Consider the following 19,764-nt stretch of genomic DNA (forward strand, 5'->3'; position numbering starts at 1 on the left):
GTACATTTCATAGCAAATTATGTGACATAAAATGATCAATTATCCTTATATACACAGCCTTTCGGATAACTTTAGCAAACACTGATGGCATAGAAATAGGTGTAAAATTGTCTACATTATTGTCTTCTGGCAATCATGTGTGCCAATGTAGCCTACATGATTAAGAAATAGGTTGCCTTTATGGAATACTGGTTGGCAGTGTTGGCTTCTGACAGAGAGATTTCTAGTTTAACTAACAGTGAAGTGTTATGAAATAATGTGTGTGCAGTGTGGGCAGTGACTGATAGAGGGATATGAGTGAATGGTGCAGCATTACATTACTTTAATAAGTTATTCGTAAAAAATGTATTGTATACCAGGAGTAAATCTAATGATTATGTCTAACTGGAAGTCTGTAAATATATGTGTATATGAATTAGCTTATTTTAAACTGATCTAAACTTGTAAATACTTTGACATGTCCTATATCCTTGTAAAAAGAGATCTACAGATGAACAAAGCTGCTACTACTACTACTACTACTACTACTACTACTACACTTCAGATTTTTCTATAGTGGATAAATCTGGAACATGGTCCACTCAGCCTCACAAGGCCAAATGTGAAGCTACTTGGTTAAATTTGTAGCAAACATTACATTCATGCCATCAAAGTGAAACACAATATTTATATATCACCAAATGCAATTTAAAATAACATGTCGGAGATTGCCGTGTAGAACTGACGCTGGCACATCATACAGAAAGCTTACCAAGCACTTTAAAATTTTGATGTAGAAGAATGGATATCCACTTCCTACTATAAACAGCTAATATACAAAAATAACACACATTTAGTTTGAGTAAGTGATGATCTGTAAACTCTGGTCTAAAAATCATTTGATGAAATACTAATAAATTTTTGGAACCCACATATAAAAAGCACTCCGTCTTCAGGCCACGAGTGGCCTACTGGGACCATCCGACCGCCGTGTATTTACGGCAATGAAGGTATGTTTTGAATTCAGGACTTTTGCAAACCACAAAACTCATATGCCTTACCTCTACCCTCATCACTCACAGATCATTGTTAAGGTAGTTCATATCTTGTGGCAGTAATGTAATACAGATAGTCCTACAACAAGGTAGGATAGGAGGGGCGTGGGGTGAGCACACCGCTCTCCTGGCCGTTATGATGGTATTCTCGACCAAAGCTGCTACTATTCGGTCGAGTAGCTCCTCAATTGGCATCATGAGGCTGAGTGCACCCCGAAAAATGGCAACAGCGTATGGCGGCTGGATGGTCACCCATCCAAGTGCCAGCTACGCCCAACAGTGCTTAACTTCGGTGACCTCATGGGAACCGGTGTACCCACTGCGGCAAGGCCATTGCCCACCCACATATAACCAAATATAAATTACGTGTGTAACTTATCCATTATTGCTCACACATATCATACAAGACCATAATTTTGAATTGCAGTCAGCTGTTAACATTAACTGTCACAAAATGGACCTTGCTGACATAGAATGGGCTGTGCAACACTACGGTATAGGTGCAACCACATCAGAAAAGTATCTGTGGAAATGCCAGAATAAATACCTAACATACAAATTCTGGAGAGGGGAAGCAGCCTTTTCAGTAAATGCAGGAAACAGTCTGGAGGATGGACTGGTCTGGCCTTGTATCATTAGCCAACAACACCTTGCTATATTGGTAGTGTGAACAGTTGAATGCAAATGGAGGCTACAGTTGTTATATTTCTTGAGAACATGCAGCTCTACTTTATAGTTTAATGATGATGGCATCAGCTTGCATTAAATATTTGGGGGATAAAATAGTCCCCCATTTTGATCTCAAAAGTGGGAACTACTCAGGAGGATGTTATGATCATTAGAAACAAAACTGGTGTTCTACAGATCACAGAGTAAAGGACTTTGCTAGTCTTCAGACAAATACTTTTTCAGAGTTACTTAGTAACACACACACACACACACACACACACATGCGTGTGTATGGCTACAATGTCAGCTGGGACCCTAGCATCCAAGAAAATAGGACTTCAATTATTCTACATTACATACAATCGACAAGCAGAGATAGCTTCTTGTTAAAGTATGCCACAGGGAACCTACCAAAGTTCTCTTTTTGAGTAACTGCAACTGGCAAGCAATAAAGAGCAATCTTACTTCCAAAAGGTAATACACAGGATTCAGAAGAACTGTCCAGATAGTTTGGCTCAGTTGATGGGAAGATTGTTAAACAAAGACACTTGAAGATATCCTGCAAATGATAAAGTCAGTGGCAAGACATGCTGCTGATACAGAGGGAAGGAAATCTCTCTCTCTCTCTTTTTTTTTTTTTTTGGGGGGGGGGGGGGGGGCAGTTTGAAATTCTCAGGTTCAGCCTAACAATCCAGCAAATAGCTGCACTAGCTGTTAATGGTGTTGTTCATACACAGAAATCTTGCAAGACATTCTAGTCAATATACCAGAGGATTTGGCCAATGGGAACACAAACAAAAGTCAGTGGCATTGAATATGCAGCCAGCCTCAGTGCTAGCAAATTGCACTTAACATACAGGGTGAGCACGAAGTCTTGCCCTGATTATAACAATTTATTACAGAATAACTGTTTGACATAATAATTTACATTTGATGCCATTAGATAGGTTAGTGTTAATAGTTTTTTTTTTAATTAACCACCTACGTTAGTAAACCTCGACGTGTGCTCCCTTGGTAGTGCAGAGAGTGTCAACGTGGTATTCCAGTTCCTGCCAGGTGTTTCATAACATGTGTTCTGTCACAGTAGCCACAGCAGCTTGTATCCTAGCCTTCAGTTCGTCGACATCAGCAACTGGTGTGACAAAGACTCTGTCCTTGATATAGCCCCCGAGAAAAAAGTCAAGGGACGTAATGTCTGGAGAGGGTAGTAATGTTCGGATCGGTGGATTGGAAGGAATGGTCCAACACCCTGGCCACCCCGCTCTCCAGACATTATGCCCCTTGACTTTTTTTTCTGGGGCTATATCAAGGACAGAGTCTTCGTTGCTGACGTCGACGAACAGAAGGCTAGGATACAAGCTGCTGTGAGTACTGTGACAGAACACATTACGAAACACCTGGTGGGAACTGGAATACCGCCTTGACATTCTCCGAGCTACCAAGGGAGCACACGTTGAGGTTTACTTGCGCAAGTGGTCTTAAAAGAAACTAGTAACACTAACCTATGTAAAGGCATCAAATGTAACTTATTATGTCAAAAGGTTATTCTGTTATAAATTTTTTATAATCAGGGCAAGACATTGCGCTCACCCTGTATATTGTACATCTAAGGTGGAGATAAGCCACCAGAGAAAGGCTTCATGCACAGCAATAATAAGTAAACATCGATAACCAGGTTAATGTAGTATGGCAGGTGACATTTAGTCAGTGCAACCATAACAACCCAGGTATTACATCTACATATACATGATTACAGCTTCAGCCTAACAATCCAGCAATTATGTGCCACAATTATGTGCCTGGCAGAGGGTTCATTGAACCATCTTTAAGCTACTTCTCTACCATTCCACTCTCAAATAGCAAGTGGGGAAAACACATCTTTCTGTGTGAGCCCTGGTTTCTCTTACTTTATTATGGTGATCGTTTCTCCCTGAGCAGGTGGGTGCCAAAAAAAATATTTTTATGCTCTGAGGAGAAAGCTGGTGATAGAAATTTCATGAGTACGTCTTGCAGCAGCAAAAAACACCTTTGTTTTAATGACTGCCACCCCAATTCGTGTATCACATCCATGGCAATCTCTCCCTTATTTCATAATACAAAAAGTGCTGCCCTTCTTTGAACTTTTTTGATGCCCTCCATCAATCCTATCTGATGTTTATCCCATGCCACACAGCAGTACTCCAGAAAAGGACGGACAAGCATATTGTAAGCAGTCTCTTTATTAGACCTGTTATATTTTCTAACTCTTCTCCCAATAAATTGTAGTCTTATCTATGCGATCATTCCTTAAGTTATTCATAATAGTAATCCCTAAGTATTTAACTGAGTTTACAGCCTTTAAATTTGTATGATTTATTGTGTAACTGAAATTTAACATTTTTTTTTAAGTTACTCATGTGGAGGACTTCACACTTTTCATGATTTTGAGTCAACTGTCCCTTTTGCAACATACAGATATCCTGTCTAAATCATTTTGCAATTCATTTTGATCATCTGACGACTTTACATGATGGTAAATGACAGCATCATCTGCAAATAATCTAAGAGGGCTGTTCAGACTGTCTCCTAAATTGTTTATGTATATCAGGAACAACAGAGGACCCATAACAGTTCCTTGGGGAACGCCATATATTACTTCTGTTTTACTCACTGTCTTTCTGTCAATTATTGTGACCTTTCTGACAGGAAATTACGAATGAAGTTACACAACTAAGATGATACTCCACAGGTATGCAATTTAATTAGAACTCACTTGTGAGAATGGTGTCATTACACTCATTACTTTGTGAAAATTCTGTGTTTCACAAGAACGATATTTTCTGAATCTATGTTGGCTATTTGTCAATAAATCATTTTCTTCAAGGTGATTCATACTGTTCAACCACAGTATATGTTCCAAAATTCTACTGCAAATTGACGTTAGTGATACGGGTCTGTAATTCAGTAGATTACTTCTATTTTCTTTCTAGTGTATTCTTTTGACTTATGCAACTTTCCAGTCTTTCGGTACCTTTCTACAAGAGAGCGGTTGTTTATGATTGCTAAGTATGGAGTTATTGTGTCAGCATACTAGTGGTGGATATAATATGAAATGAACTGCATTCTACTCTAAATGTCTAGCTGCACCCACCTTCAGCGGCAAAATAGTGTATAGATGTCAGCCAACTGTGGCAGTGACAACCCACAAGAGATTAGTTGCTAAAGTTGGTCAGGTCAGGCACTTTTGCCAACACAGATGTGCCAATTTTTATAAAGGAATGGATCCCATCAATGAAGCAACATGATGAAAAATGTGAAACCAAAGACAGTGGCCACTGACTTAATGCAGACTGCTAAACTAATTCTTCCTGTCAGACATTTCCAGGATTTGCTAATTTCAACTGGCATTTGTGGTATTCTGAAAGCTGTGATCTGTGGAGTAAACTATGCCCAATATATTATGCCCAGCTTGAGGCTTCCTGAAATATTGCTTAGTAGTAATCAAAAGTATTAGAAACCCCTTCTCCAAACCCCCAACTGGCAAAATACATAAATGAAACTCTTCCTGAAAGAAGGAAATCAATCTGGATGAGATAGAAGAAAAGTTTTGTGTGTGTGTGTGTGTGTGTGTGTGTGTGTGTACACCAAGGTAACAAAAGGTACATGATAGTGATATGCACATATACAGACAGTGGTAGTGTTGCTTATACAAGGTATAAAAGGGCAGTGGATTGGCAGAGCTGTCATTTGTACTCAGACGATGCATGTGAAAACCTTTCTGGTGTGATTTTGGCTACATGGTGGCAATTAACAGACTCTGATCACGGAATGGTAGTTGGATCTAGATGCACGGGACATTCCATCGCAGAAATCGTTCGGGAATTCAATATTCTGAAATACACAGTGTCAAGAATACCAAATGTCAGGTATTATCTCTCATCGTAGACAACGCAGTAGCTTACAGCCTTCATTTAATGACCTAGAGCAACAGTGCTTATAGATATGTCAGTGCTAACAGACAAGCAACACTGCACGAAAAAACCACAGAAATCAAAGTGGGACATATAACAAACATATCCATCAGGACACTGCGGCAAAATCTGTCACTGATGGGCTATAGCAGTAGACAACCAATGCAAGTGCCTCTGCTAACAACATGACATCAGCTACAGCTTTTTTCCTGAGCTTGTGACCATAACTGTTAGACAATAGACAACTGGAAAACCATTGTCTGGTCAGATCAGTCCCGATTCCAGTTGGTAAGAGCTGGTGGTAGGGTTCAAGTGTTGCACAGATCCCACAAAGCCACAGAGCCAAGCTGTCAACAAGACACTAAAAGCTGGCGGTGGCTTCACAATGCCGACAACCAATGCACGTGCCAATGTTAACACCGTGACATCGGCAACTACGACCGAAAAGGGCATGTGACGATTAGCACTGGACGTCAGTGCCACGGCAGAGCACTGCACGGTCTGATGAATCCCAATACATTCTTCATCGTGCCAATGTGAGGGCGCAAATCTGTCATCTTCCAGAGGAACAGCTCCTTGACACCTGTACTGCAGGACAGAGACAAGCTGGCAGTGGCTCTATTACGCTCTGGAGGACATTCATGTGGGCATCCATGGATCCAGTATAGCTTGCGTGAGGCACCGTGGTGGCTAAGATGTATTGTGCACTGGCTGCAGACCATGTACACCCCTTCATGATGACCATGTTTCCTGACAACAGTGGCATTTTTCAGCAAGATAATGCACCATGTCACAAGGCCAGGAGTGTGATGGAGTGGTTTGAGGAACACAGTGGCAAGTTCCAATTGATGTGCTGCCCCCCCCTCCCCAAAAAAAGTCAATAGATCTGAACCCGACTGAACACATTTGAGATGTGACAACATGGCATCAGAGCTCATAACCTTCGTCAACAGAATTTACAGGAGTTAGGCAACTTCTGGGTGCAGGTGTGGTTCCAACTCCCTCCAGTGACCTACCAAGGCCTCACTGCTTTCATAACATGACAAGTTGCCACTGTTATCTGTGCCAATGGTGGACATACCAGCTATTAAGTAGGTGGTCATGATGTTCTGACTGACCAATGTGTACATAGCACCTGTACCCTTTTCCACTGTTTTATTTTTCTAAATGTACAGTACTAAATTTATGCACCTTAGCTAAATAGGCAGCTGTACTTATTACTTTGTACATCTGTCAAAGCTGTTTCATTTTCAATTGTTAGGCAGCTGGATAAATATATTATCTAACTGTGAATTTTTTTAAAAAATTAAGAGTTGCACTCACCAATTATAGCTTCTATGGTGATACAAGAAGCATCAATTTCTCGAGCAAATTCTCTGACTGCCTGATTTGGATCTTCGTACGTGTGAGGATCGATGTATGTCCTCGAAGCAGCTCCCACTGCAGTGAAGAGGGGAGTAGTCACTGTCATTAAAAAAATTTCAATTACACACTACACTGTAAAATTAACAATTACAATTAAAACTTTATTCTTTAGCAATTTCACAATGATAAGGACTGTATTTTATGATCATTGTATTTTATTGCCTTTTTTATACTTGACGAATAATTTCAATCCCTCAACAACTGCTGCCAACACATAAGCTTATCAGCTTTACATTTTTGCCCACAATTATCTTACTTCACAGCCCATAAAAGCATCTGTATCTATGTCTTACTAGAATACAAAATACTCTGAGTATGCCTCAGTTCTGCAATAAAACACTTCATGTTAATCTCACAATGCATTGCTGACAAACTATACCTTCAAACCAATGATAAAGACAAGTGGAATTATGGAGCAAGAGCAACTGAAATTAATTATACAGTTCCTTAATAAGAGTTTACATTACATCCTGAGTATTCTGCAACTCTTTTCACAGCTGGTAACTAAAGGTATTTATTTAGCTAGCAACACACAGAATAAACATACAGTCAATTTTAACTATTACTTAATCACAATACCTTATAAACACACTGCCTGCTAAAAAATGTGAAACACCCAGATGAAATGGTCAGATGCCAATGTACCTTTGTACATGTATACACCGTCGGCAGGTATGCAAAAGATTAAGAGTTTAAATTCTCTGTGAAAGGTAGAATGGCCACAATTGTGGATTAGTGTTCCACATCTTTAGCCTGATAGTGTACATAAGGTGCATGAACAACATCAGATGCTGAGTGATCACTGTGAAGGATATGGAGATTCCACATACTTATCTGAAACAGTATTGTCAGCACCTGACAAGAGCTTGAAACGGACTCATTGTGGGTCTCCAATTGGCCTGTTGATTGACTAATGCAAGATCCAGATTTTTTAGGCTTTTATGTAACAGTGGCCCAATTTTGGACTCCATGGGTAAATTAGTGCAGGCATACTCATGAACAAGGCTCTGGTTGAATAACACAAGGGAGGATTGTCATACTGTACACCAAGTACATTATGACCCCTTCACATCTGTGTTTGCAATTCGAGAGTAAGTAATGGACTCACTACAACATTTTGCGTCATCTCGCAACATTGATTGGAGATTAGCAGCAGCCAGACTATAGAATCACTGTCCCATGCAGAGGATGACACTGACATCAAAACACAAATGGCCAGAGTGGTGGTGTGACCGGGAAGCGTTGACTGCTGATGAGTGGAGTTGCACTGTATTCAGCAATGAATTGCACTTCTGCACTATCCCACATGACCACCATCGACGAGTATGATGCAACCTCGGGAGAGGTGTGATTCTTCCAAGGTTTGGAAAGGTACAAAGGTGTTACTCCTGGTATCATGATGTGGGGAGCCACCAGGTATGACTTCAGGTCACGGGTGACTGTGATTGAGGGAAATCTGACAAAACAACAGTACATCAAAGACATCCCATATTGTCATGTGTTACCTCTCATGCAACGGTACCACAGTGCCATTTTTCAACAGGACAATGCTTTTTCACAGATAGCATGTGACTTATGAACTGTCTGCGTAATGTTGAGGTACTCCTCTGGCCAGCAAGATCCCCAAATCTGTCCCTGATAGAACATGTGTGGAACCAGTGGTACTGTCAATTTCATCCCAGTGCCAATATCCAAGATATCAAGGATCACTTGCAACAGTTTTGGGACAGCTTGTCTCAGGAGAGGACATAATGGATTTATGATACCATTCCCAACTGAATCAGTGCATGTATCCAGGCCAGATGGGGTGCAACATCTTATAGGTAAGTGGGCTCATATTGTCAAGTTCTTTGTAATTTGGCTCAGTTTTGTAATCACTGAAATAAGATCACACACTCTCTCTCAACCTGTGAAATTTCATTTCCCCCTCTCCTCCTGAGTGCTTCACTTTTTTTCAGGCAGTGTTGAAAATTTTAAAAACTTCAGGTCATCTGATGGGGTAACATGAGTATAAGAAGAAATGGCTAAACATTCCATGTCATTACAACACAGAAAATTGAAAAATACATCTTGGCCATGTCAACAGCCTGACCGATACCACTGCACTTCTTTCATTAGGAGTTTGAAGAGCATCATTTCCAAAATTTCAGTGGAGTGAGGCATGAATTTGGTTGAGATGTGTGAATGATTATCATATACAATAAAAATTGCTTCATGTAACTGATGAGATTCCTATGAATGTTGGGTGTATTTTGTACAACAAATTCCCCAACAACATAATAAGCTTAGAAAAGTGATCTTTATTCAGGACATTTCTATTTTCCTTTTTTCTTTTTCTTTATGTACCAGTAGAGGGCAACATTATGCTGATGCCAGATAGGAAGAAGAAGAGCAATGAAGAGGATTATGAACTTCTGCTTTGGGGGAAAAAATTTGCTTTTTGTGTGAGAATGTAGCTCTCTAGCAACACTGAGTTCTAACATTCATTGTACTAAATTTGAAGAGTCCTTTAGCAGGTTAACTAGCAATACTGCTTTGTTATCCACTGGCTATGCACAGTTGGCAACATCTATCTTTGTAGTGCAATATTTTGTCAACATAAAATATATACATATAGCACATTTCATGAGTAATGCGAGCTGCTGGAGAAAGTCTGATCGAGAATGAGTTAACACTTCCACATAGGCTTTGTCAACTCAGCCATAACTACATATGTGGTGTCTGTTCTTTCAGACATATCCTAAAAAACAGACACCATTTTGATCCTGCAGCCACTACGAATGCCAGTGGGCATTGGTTTGTAGACTGGGGCAAGCTGAAAATTTGTGCTGTAACGGGATTTGAACCCGTGTCTCCTGTATACTAAGAGATGCGCGACCACTGTGTTAACCAGACACAGTGGTCAACACAACTGCACAGACTACACTAGCATGCCTCCCATCAGACCCAAATTCTCAACTTATGTGACACACTACAGAGGTAGTGCCCCTGCTCATTAGCATAATAACTCATGGCATCTCATCAATTCCTGTAAGAGTTCGAGCTTGGTGTGCACCTGCACTGACAGGATCACTGGCCATGCATGTTTTGCTGACTGCAGTAATTCATTTAAATTTCCTTTCCTGAACAATAAAGGCCGTTGGATTCTGTAGATGTGAATTTGGTGTCCAGTAGCAAAGATAGCAATAACTACTATTTGGTTGGTGTAACAGTTTAGTTGTGATACTCGTATTTTAGATGTTCTGTATAATTGTTGGATGAAATTTCTGGACATTGGTTCCTATAGTTTGGGAGACGAGTCTTTGGTACTGACAGCTCAGCAGTCTTGTTCAGTTGTCTAGCAACTGCATGTGGCCAGACACTTAAGCAGGTAGCACAAGCAAAGTTGCAGTTCAACTAGCAATATTGCTCTATCATCCACTGGCTATGCACAGTTGGCAATATCTATCTTTGTAGTGCAGTATTTTGCCACTTCGTGGTACATCTACAGCACATTTCACAAATAATGCGAGCTGTTGGAAATAATCTGATTGAGAATGAGTGAAGACTTCCATGTAGCCTTTGTCAACTCAGCCATAAACATAAATGTGGTATCTGTTCTTTTGGACATCTCCAAAAGAACAGACATCATACTGATCCTGCAGCTACTATGAATCAAGACACAAAGGATTCAAAGACATTAGCTGCCAGTTGGCATTGATTTATATCAATGGGGCAGGTCTCCTGCTTACTAGATAGATGTGCTGACCACTATATCATCAGGATACAGTGGCCAGCACAACTGCACAGACTATTCAGTAATCCTGTCACACACTGCTGAGGTACTGCCCATGCTCATTAGCCTCATTAGTTGCATCATTGTCATAATTATATATGTGGTGTCTGTTCTTTCTTACAGACATGTTCAAAGGAACAGGTACCATTTTGATCCTGCAGCCACTGTGAATCAAGGAACAAAGGAATAAAAGACATTAGCTGCCAGTGGACATAGATGTATATCAACGGAGCACGGTGAAAATTTGTGCTGGATCGGGATTTGTTTTCGGGTCTCAAGTTTACTAAGCCTATGAGCAGGAGGACTACAACAGTAGTGTGGGGTATAAGCCAAGAATTTGTGTCTAATTGGAGGCGTACTAGGGTAGTCTGTGTGGTTGTGGTGACCACTATGTCTGGATGGCGTAGTGGTCAGCGCATCTGCCTAGTAAACAGGAGCCCTGGGATCGAATCCCAGTCTGGCACAAATTTTCAACTTGCCCCATTCATGTAAATCAGTGCCCATTGGCAGCTAATGTCTTTAACTCCTTTGTGTCTTTGTCAACTCATATTTATGGGCACTGATTTACATAAAAATAAAGTAATATTCTAGGCACTGGAAGGACATAATTGCTAATGAGGAACATCCTATTTCTTAAAATAAATAAAAATAAATTATACAAATACTCCATCACATCCAGAAAGCCAAGGTTACTGAGGAAAAAAATCACCAAAACTTTTTTCTCAAAATTTTACAGCAATACCAACAAATGGTTAAATACTATTGTTATGGTTGATATAAATTTTGCTCTTTAGTGTTTCTGTATTACGGCTTACCTGTACAATTGTTTTGCATTCTTTGCTATACTCTGTACACTCTGTATTTGTTATCCTATGTATTAGTGCTTATCTGTAAAAATAGTGTGTGTGTGGTTTTTTTTTTTTTTACTGTGTTTTGATGTATGCATGTAAGTATTCATATACTTTGTTGTGATCGATTTAATTATGAATGAAACGTCTTATAGCATTGTTAAATATGAGCCAAGGACAAATAAAAGTACATCTATTACTACTACGTGGGAATTAGTTTTCCATGATGACATTCTTCCGTAAAAATATTCTTGGTCTTCTTGCTTTTATTCTAATTTGATGTGGCAAGGAAGCAATGTTACCACTCCCATGTACATCATGAGGTGAGTGTATTAATCAATAGTACCCATGTGTTGGGCATGTTGTGATGTTACAAACAGAAATTTCAGATAAATTCTGTAATTCTGTTTGGTCTTTTTCTCATTTGCTTCAACAATAGCGCCTACTTCTTGAAACTTGCTTTGCATTTTTTGCTGGCAATGGTAGTTCGTTTGCATTCCCTTCCGTTTAAAATAAAAGCTGTTGGATATTAAAATGTGACTCAGTCAGTGTCCAGGAACGAAGACAGCAGTAAGTGCTGTTTGGATGGTGTAACCTATTAAGCTGTGATAGTCATATTTTAGATGTTCTGTATAATTGTCATATGAAGTTTTTGGACATTGGTTTCTGTAGGCTGGGAGATGAGCCTTTGGTACTGACAGCTCAGTAGTGTCATTCAGTTGTCCAACAACTGCAGGTAGCGAGCCAGCAAGGTACTGCATTTGAGCAGGTAGCACAAGCCAATTTGTCACTCTGCAAACCTGAAGCATGCACGTCTGAATGTACCAGCGAGTGTCTCACGTGCAACCAGTGCTGTTGTTTCATTGTTTGTCTAAGAGTACAGTTTGCAGTTTATTTATTTTTTTTTTTGTTTAAGTGTTTATTTGCTTCTGTTTCATTTTAAACAATGTCCAGTGCCAGAAGTAGTGCTGGCACAACACGTGAAGTGAAACAAAGGAAAAACAGTGTGCTACACGGCCAGGTCCATGAATTCATGTGTTGAGTGAGTGGCTATTTTGAGAAAGAAAAGGAAAAAACGTGAGCCCTTGTTTCTTGTTGCTCAGGTTGTTGAGAGGAGTGCAACAGCACTGAAAATAAGCAGGAACACTGCTGTAATGATAGGGAAAGATTGTGGTGAGAATGGCATAACAAGGCTGCACACACTAGGAAAGAAGTGACTAAGAAATAAGTAAGTGACAGCTTTGGGCAATTTTGAGAAAGATGCTACTCACACCCGCTTTATCTAACATCATCTTATAACTTCAGAAAGATGATCTTTTTAAAGGAAGTAAATTTTCATTGTGTACAGTGCAGAAAGTCATAGGCTTCAGCTATTCAGTGTTTAACAGACACAAGATATTATTGGAACCGACAGATGTAGTTGTGTGGCAGTGCAGATTTCTATGCAGGATCATGGGTGTGAGATTCGAAAATACAGTCTGGACAGATGCAACCTGAATTAATGCCAACCATTCATTATGTAGAGGCTGTAGTGATGGAATGCCCGAGGGGACCATGGCAGTTCCTGTTGGAAAAGGAGGACGAATTATTATTTTACATGCAGAAACATCAAACGGTTTTGTGACAAACTGCTTGTCACTATTTCATTCGAAAAAGACAGGTGATTACCACAAAGAAATGAACAATGCATTTTATCAAAAAAGGTTCAAAGCATCACTTATGATGAATCTGACAAGTCCTTCAGTGATCTTTATGGATAATACCCCAGATAATTCCATTGCTCACAATATGACACCAACTTTGGAAAAAAAGAAGAAGATAGAGGACAAGAAGAAGAACATACATAATTGATGAGGTTATTAAAAGGCACAGGCGTGAATTCTTTTGGCTTCCTTTATAGCATTGTCATTTTAATGTCAGTGAATTATGTTGCCACAAATAAGAAAAAATTCACCACCTCTGAAGTTGAAAATTTCCTTGTAGCAGCTGTCACTCAAGTAACAAGTGTGACCTGCAGGAAAGTTGTGAACAGCACTGCAAGTGTCGCCAGAGTGTCAGCCAGAAACAAAGGCATTGAAGAAGATTCTGTCGAAATTTTTATTATACATCTGGGAGGGAGTAGAGCTGAAGAAGACTATTCTACAACAGATTCCAACAGTAATGTGAGTGGTGTTCATTATAACTATATCACACTCAGGGATGTAAGGAGGAAGCATGCCATTGACCTACCAGTATCATCATATTGTGAGTACCTTCTCCAGATTATAACTGTTAATATACTGATAAATTACTCTGTTGTTCATTGCAGAACTAATTAATAATGCTAATATTTAACAATTGGAACAAAAACTGCAAATGTTCAACAATTTGCAAAAATAGTTTTCATTCCTATTGGGAAGTTTAACAAATAATTTTATGATATTTTAGCATATTAGACTCCAAATTGCTCTTTTCAGTTTTTTGAATTTATATATTACAGTAAATAAACTTATGCATACAAATATGACCTGCATGTTGTCAATACTTTTGTTTATGATGGTAGGGAATGTGTTTAGTAGCGACCATGAGTGGAGTGCCATAAGCCATGTTCGGCAACATTGCTGTTTGTCCGCCTGAATTGTCAATACTAATCACTCGTCTCATGGGCTATATGCTCAATTTGTTCCCCCATACATCCACTAGTCTCATTTTGGAAAATCTTTACAATATGATTGAGCAGAATGCTTTTATTATTTATCTTGGGGCAGAAATGCAACTTCAATCTCATTTTCCAGTAATAAGTTTTTTCTTACTGGTATTTCCATGCACTGGGGGATGAAGAAGCTTGCACAGGATAGAGTAGAATGGAGAGCTGTATCAAACCAGTCTCTGGACTGAAGACCACAACAACAACAACATTTCCATGCACAGTGAAAAATATGGATTATTAAAGAAAATATGCTTTTACAGATCCAACACATTACATTTTCATTGAAATCATAACCTAGCTTCACTGTACAAAGATAATGATGGTTGTAAAAGCATAATATTTAGCTAGAAATAATGCTACTTTTATTACTACAGATGCACTTTTTTATGACCAATGATTTATTGAAATTGTCACATTATTCCACCTGGCAAAAAATTTACGCTTTATGGTTTATTATTACAACCAACATTAAAACTGCACAAATATTTCTTATATTATCATTTTAATTTTTCCCACAAATATTTTTCTTTCATTATGTTTTGTGGATAATTTTTCACTAATATCTTCATTTTTCTTTTATTGTTCTAAATCATAAGATACACAGGGAAAACATGGAGACATTCAGCATGTTTTTATCAACATGTTTCCTGTAGTGGAAATCATCATAGTCTTCCAGTGTAGTTTGTAATTTAGATTCTACAGGAGACAAGAGAAATACATATTAAATTTCCTAAAAGCTGTACACTGGCATATAATTAGTATCATCAGAACAGAAAAATCACTTGTGAGGGAAAAACCCTGGCAGTGCTGGGAGTGAAACTGAGTCATCCATATGAGAGTCAGACGCACTGACCCTCACTACGGTGGTGGGTCTGATTTTGTTACTTTTAAAAAATATGCGTCTTTCATTTCAAAACTTCTGTAAATATTTGTTTCTGTCACTCTTGTGTGCAAAAGTATTGTGATTATGATTCACTTTGTTCTGTAGCCCTTCCAACAATCCTTTACAGAAATATGCCCTCACATTTTGGTTATGCTTAACTTGTTAACACTAATGTAGAAAAATACTGATGTGGATTAATTATGGAATCCAGCACCACAATAAGAATTTAATTTCGCTTAAAGACAAAAGCTTAAGTGGAAGCACCATGTGTATACCTCATCTAGCATTACTTTAATGTAAATAAGGCAGTAAGAACATAAATACTATCAAGCAGGGTACTAAACACACTATTAAAATGAGAGAAATAACATGTTCCTTACAGAATAGTTAATTGATGCAACCCTAAGAGGCTTGGAGGTACTGTGACAGACAGCACGCAGCACACTGTTTATTTCATTAACTTATTTGCAATAAAAAGAAGGAATAAATGAGAGTGTGAATTGACATTTCTATAAAATCAGATACTTTTGTTATCACTCAAATACACAGACATGAAAAAAAAAACAGGAAGGAAGATTTGAGTTTGTTTTGTAGTACAGAACTGAGAAATGAAGAAAGGGTGTTATCATCATGACCCATCAAGTACTGTCATACTCCACAAAGCAGCATTACTTTCATACATTGATTTATGTGGTTCTTCATTGCGATCACAAGGAAAGCATGTTATCCAAAGACAATAAATATCAAAAGGAAGTACTAGACCTACAAAAAAGCAAAAACAGTAGCAAAGCAGATACATTCAGTTAAAAGAGACTTCAAAAGCCAGTTGTCTATTTATACCACACGATTGCAGCTAGAAGGTATGTTAACTGCTTTTTTAGATAAAATAATAATGCATGCAGATGAAATTAACAACAGGAAAACAATGCACAACTAAAAACATGCAGCTTGTTGCACAGAGATGCCTGTGAAATTAAAGTTATTATATCTAAAAATTTAATTAATATGTAATACATTCAAATATTTAAAAATCTGCAGAGCAGTGTAAACACATTCTCATTGCAGATAATGTAATACATCCCAAACTGTTATTTAATGTATTCTCTAAAAACTAATCACCTCCAATATATTAAATGCACATGAAGTGACAGCTGTGAATAAACATTATATCACAGAAACATCATTGCAACTTGCTGCACAAGGCATAGTTATCATTGTGTATAAGAACAGAATGCCATAACTTGGTATAACAAGAAAACCCAGTGTACTCCCATTATTATAATACAGCAGAATCTCACATAATGAACTCAGTTCAACAGAATCATCTAGTTGGAATATACTATGCAGGATGGTTGCCTCAATGTAAGTCTTTTGCTCCTGTGAGGCAATATATCCAAAATGCATATGTATAGCAAACTGGTCACAAATTGATATATGTATTGGTGCTTCACCACGCAGCTGGCAAGGATAGTAAGCAGGGGACATCTTGATACTAGGACATAAAGTCTTTGTGAATTTCATTCTGTGTACTTAGTTGGACAATAACTATGCAGCACAGGCAGATGCATGAACAATATACGCAAATGTCAGCATTTGACAAAGGATATGTAGTTGGGCTCAAATAAGCTGGTTGGAGTAATTGGTGACTCACTTGACATTTGAATAGGAGCGATCCCACTATTTGATGATGTTGGCAGGAATGGGTGAACCATGGCCTAGCACAGTGTCAATAAGGAAGCACTTGACCTAGGGAGACGACAGGACATGAGGATCAAGCAATTGTCAGAGACGCACTCAGATCCCCAGATTCATCATTATCATCGATCCGATGTGCAACTGGTGCTTCAATGACCACAAGGTCCACAATAGGCAGCTCACAGAAAGGGGGTTGAGGTCATGGCACTCCTTGCTCCGATTTCTATTGACCTCTGTACACCAAACATGCGTGTTTACAGTGGTGTCGGGCACATTTGGCTTGGAATCTCATTGATTCGAGTATCTCTGTCTCCTGTGACGAGTCCTCCTTTGGACTGCGCCCTGATGGCCAGCAAAGACATGCCTGGAGACACCCCGGACAGTGGTGGGATACCAACTTCACTGTCGCTTGCCATGCGGCCCGACAACCAGAGTGATAGTCTTAGGTGCCGTTTCATTTTATAGCAGGACCCCTTTCGTTTTGATCTGTGGCACTCTTACAACAGCACATCGACAATATTCTACATGCCATTTTGTTGTCCTTCATGGCAAGCCATCCTGGGCTTACATTTCAGCAACATGGCAAGAGTTTCTACTGCTTGTTTTCGTGCTTACCAAACCTTGCCTTGGCCAGCAAGGCCGTTGGCTCTATCCATAATTGAGAACACTGTAGGGCCCTCCATATAGCTCGGGATTTTGACAATCTAATACACCAATTGGACAATGCCATGCTGAATACCTGCTTGCATAAGGGCCAAAGGTGGACCAATGTGTACTGACTTGCTGAAATTCTGAAACTCTTTCTCTTGGATATACCATCCAATTTTTCTGAAACTACAATCATTTGTTTGTCTGTACATGTACATCACATCTACCGATTCCTGTCACATTCCGATAATTCTTTCATGGTGGTGTTTTGTTTTTTGTTTTTCCATCTTCTTCTGCTTCTCTTTCTTCTTCTTCTTCTAAGCGTGTATTTCATACACCACATAAACCACGCCCATATACAATGAGAAGCATTACAGGTGGTGGAATATCTTGTATTGCTGCAGGTGCAGCAACAACCAATTGTGTGACACTTACACTGTTCTAACACATAAGTGATGCCTTACTGCATTTTTGGCCCTTGATGGAAACAAGACCTTGCCATCCAAAACAATACAACTTACAACAGCACCATCCCTCAGTCAGAAAACAGGGTATATTTTTACTTTATTTCCGCTTATTCTGTCTGCTCTTGTGGGATCAGTGTCATTTGGTGAGGAGTATATTCTCATCTGCTACATATTATGTGAGCTGTAATAGGCATAGGTCTTGGAAGGCATGGAATGTTTGCATCACTGTTAACCTGATCTAAATATTTTTCCTTTCTTCGGCCAGATATCGTAAACTATAGTATCAAAAGTTAGTGGTTTTGTCAATTTATGTTTATGTATGTATCTAATTTATCCTTGCAAATGTAAAGTTATTTCGATCTTTATTTGAATAGTAATAGTAATTTAAGTCATACATTAATCACAGTTTTTTACATTTTGCTATTTAATTTTAATGTATTATCAAACATGTTAAATGAATGCCAATATCTTCATGGTAAAAGCAGTTGCACAAATTGAGTACTCTTCTTATTAGTGTTAATATGGATCAATTCTGACAGATTGAGTGTGTGTGAGTGTGTGTGTGTGTGTGTGTGTGTGTGTGTGTGTGTTGTTTGGACAAACTGAGAGAAAAACAAAAGGCTTCCAAAATATGGGCCTCATTGTTATAACATTTCCTCCAAGTAAATATTAAAAAATACAATCAGCGCCTCTAAATTCTCTACTACAATGGTACACAGTACCCACAAAGGCATGCATAAATATTAAAAGGCATTCTGTGCATCTCTCTCACTACCAGGAGATCATTTAGAACAAAGTGTCACACATACAACCTACACATATTTTATCAGAAAAAACTGGTAAATGCTACAGTAAGTGATACAGAAATGATATTAATAAGCAATTATTGTTTTACACTTGTAAAAAATTAATCAAATTCACAAATTAACAGTAACCCAGTTTTACATAATCAGGTAATTCCACATCAACATGTAATAAAAAAAGTTCAAACAAAATAATTTTTATGTATACAGTATAAAGAATGAAATGCTCAATTTATCATTATGAGTTACAATCTCATTAAACAATACCCCTACTGCTACCTCTCACAACTTACATTAAAAAATAAATAAATAAAATGAAAATGTACTGTACTCCTTTAAGTTGATCATGTGATCAAGTGAATTGGCTACTCAGCCAATCTCTGTGACACATAAATGTAAATATTTGTCTCTCTCTTTTCTGTAAAAACAATTATACAAAATCACAATAAAACAGTAATAAAATACACAAATCAATTAAATATGAAATAAAACCTGCAATCATCTCTACATTCATGATATTATGGTTCACAGTAGTCCATACAAATAATGGCTGTGTGTGTGTGAGACTCATCACATATTAACCTGTCATCAAATTAAATAAAGCAGATATAGCTACAGAAAGATGGTACCTTACAGTAAGGCCAAAAGTAGGTGATACCAAAAATCCCCGAATGTGGTGATGATAAAATGACATACTGGGTATCAACTGCCTCCACTACATATTGATCTAATTATTTTGTCTATACAAATTCTTTTACTGCAATACTAACTCAGGCATGGCAGGGAAAAGGATGGATATTAGCCATGTCCTTCCCAAAGTAAGCATCTAACGATTTTCATCAAGAAATCAAGGGAAACCTCAGAAAGCCTAAAAATGG

At 38.5% G+C, this 19,764-nt stretch overlaps 1 protein-coding gene and 1 non-coding gene across 8 annotated transcripts in view; one reads left to right on the top strand and one right to left on the bottom strand.

Moving 5' to 3' along the window:
* The window catches only part of LOC126248609 (ephrin type-B receptor 1-B), a 364,329-nt gene that overhangs the window by 65,048 nt on the left and 279,517 nt on the right, over positions 1-19,764 (bottom strand). For 5 of the 7 annotated variants that reach the window (XM_049949752.1, XM_049949747.1, XM_049949750.1 and 2 more), the window contains one exon: positions 6,977-7,117. In XM_049949752.1, coding sequence (XP_049805709.1) covers positions 6,977-7,117 — 141 coding nt within the window. The remainder of the gene's footprint in view (positions 1-6,976; positions 7,118-19,764) is intronic. The other 2 variants (XM_049949753.1, XM_049949749.1) reach the window with 1 other exon arrangement.
* Trnat-agu (transfer RNA threonine (anticodon AGU)) lies at positions 11,246-11,318 on the top strand. Its single transcript has one exon. It is a non-coding gene; the product is annotated as a tRNA-Thr (tRNA).

This window comes from Schistocerca nitens, chromosome 3 (genome assembly GCF_023898315.1).
Source record: "Schistocerca nitens isolate TAMUIC-IGC-003100 chromosome 3, iqSchNite1.1, whole genome shotgun sequence".
Taxonomy (NCBI): Eukaryota; Metazoa; Arthropoda; class Insecta; order Orthoptera; family Acrididae; genus Schistocerca; species Schistocerca nitens.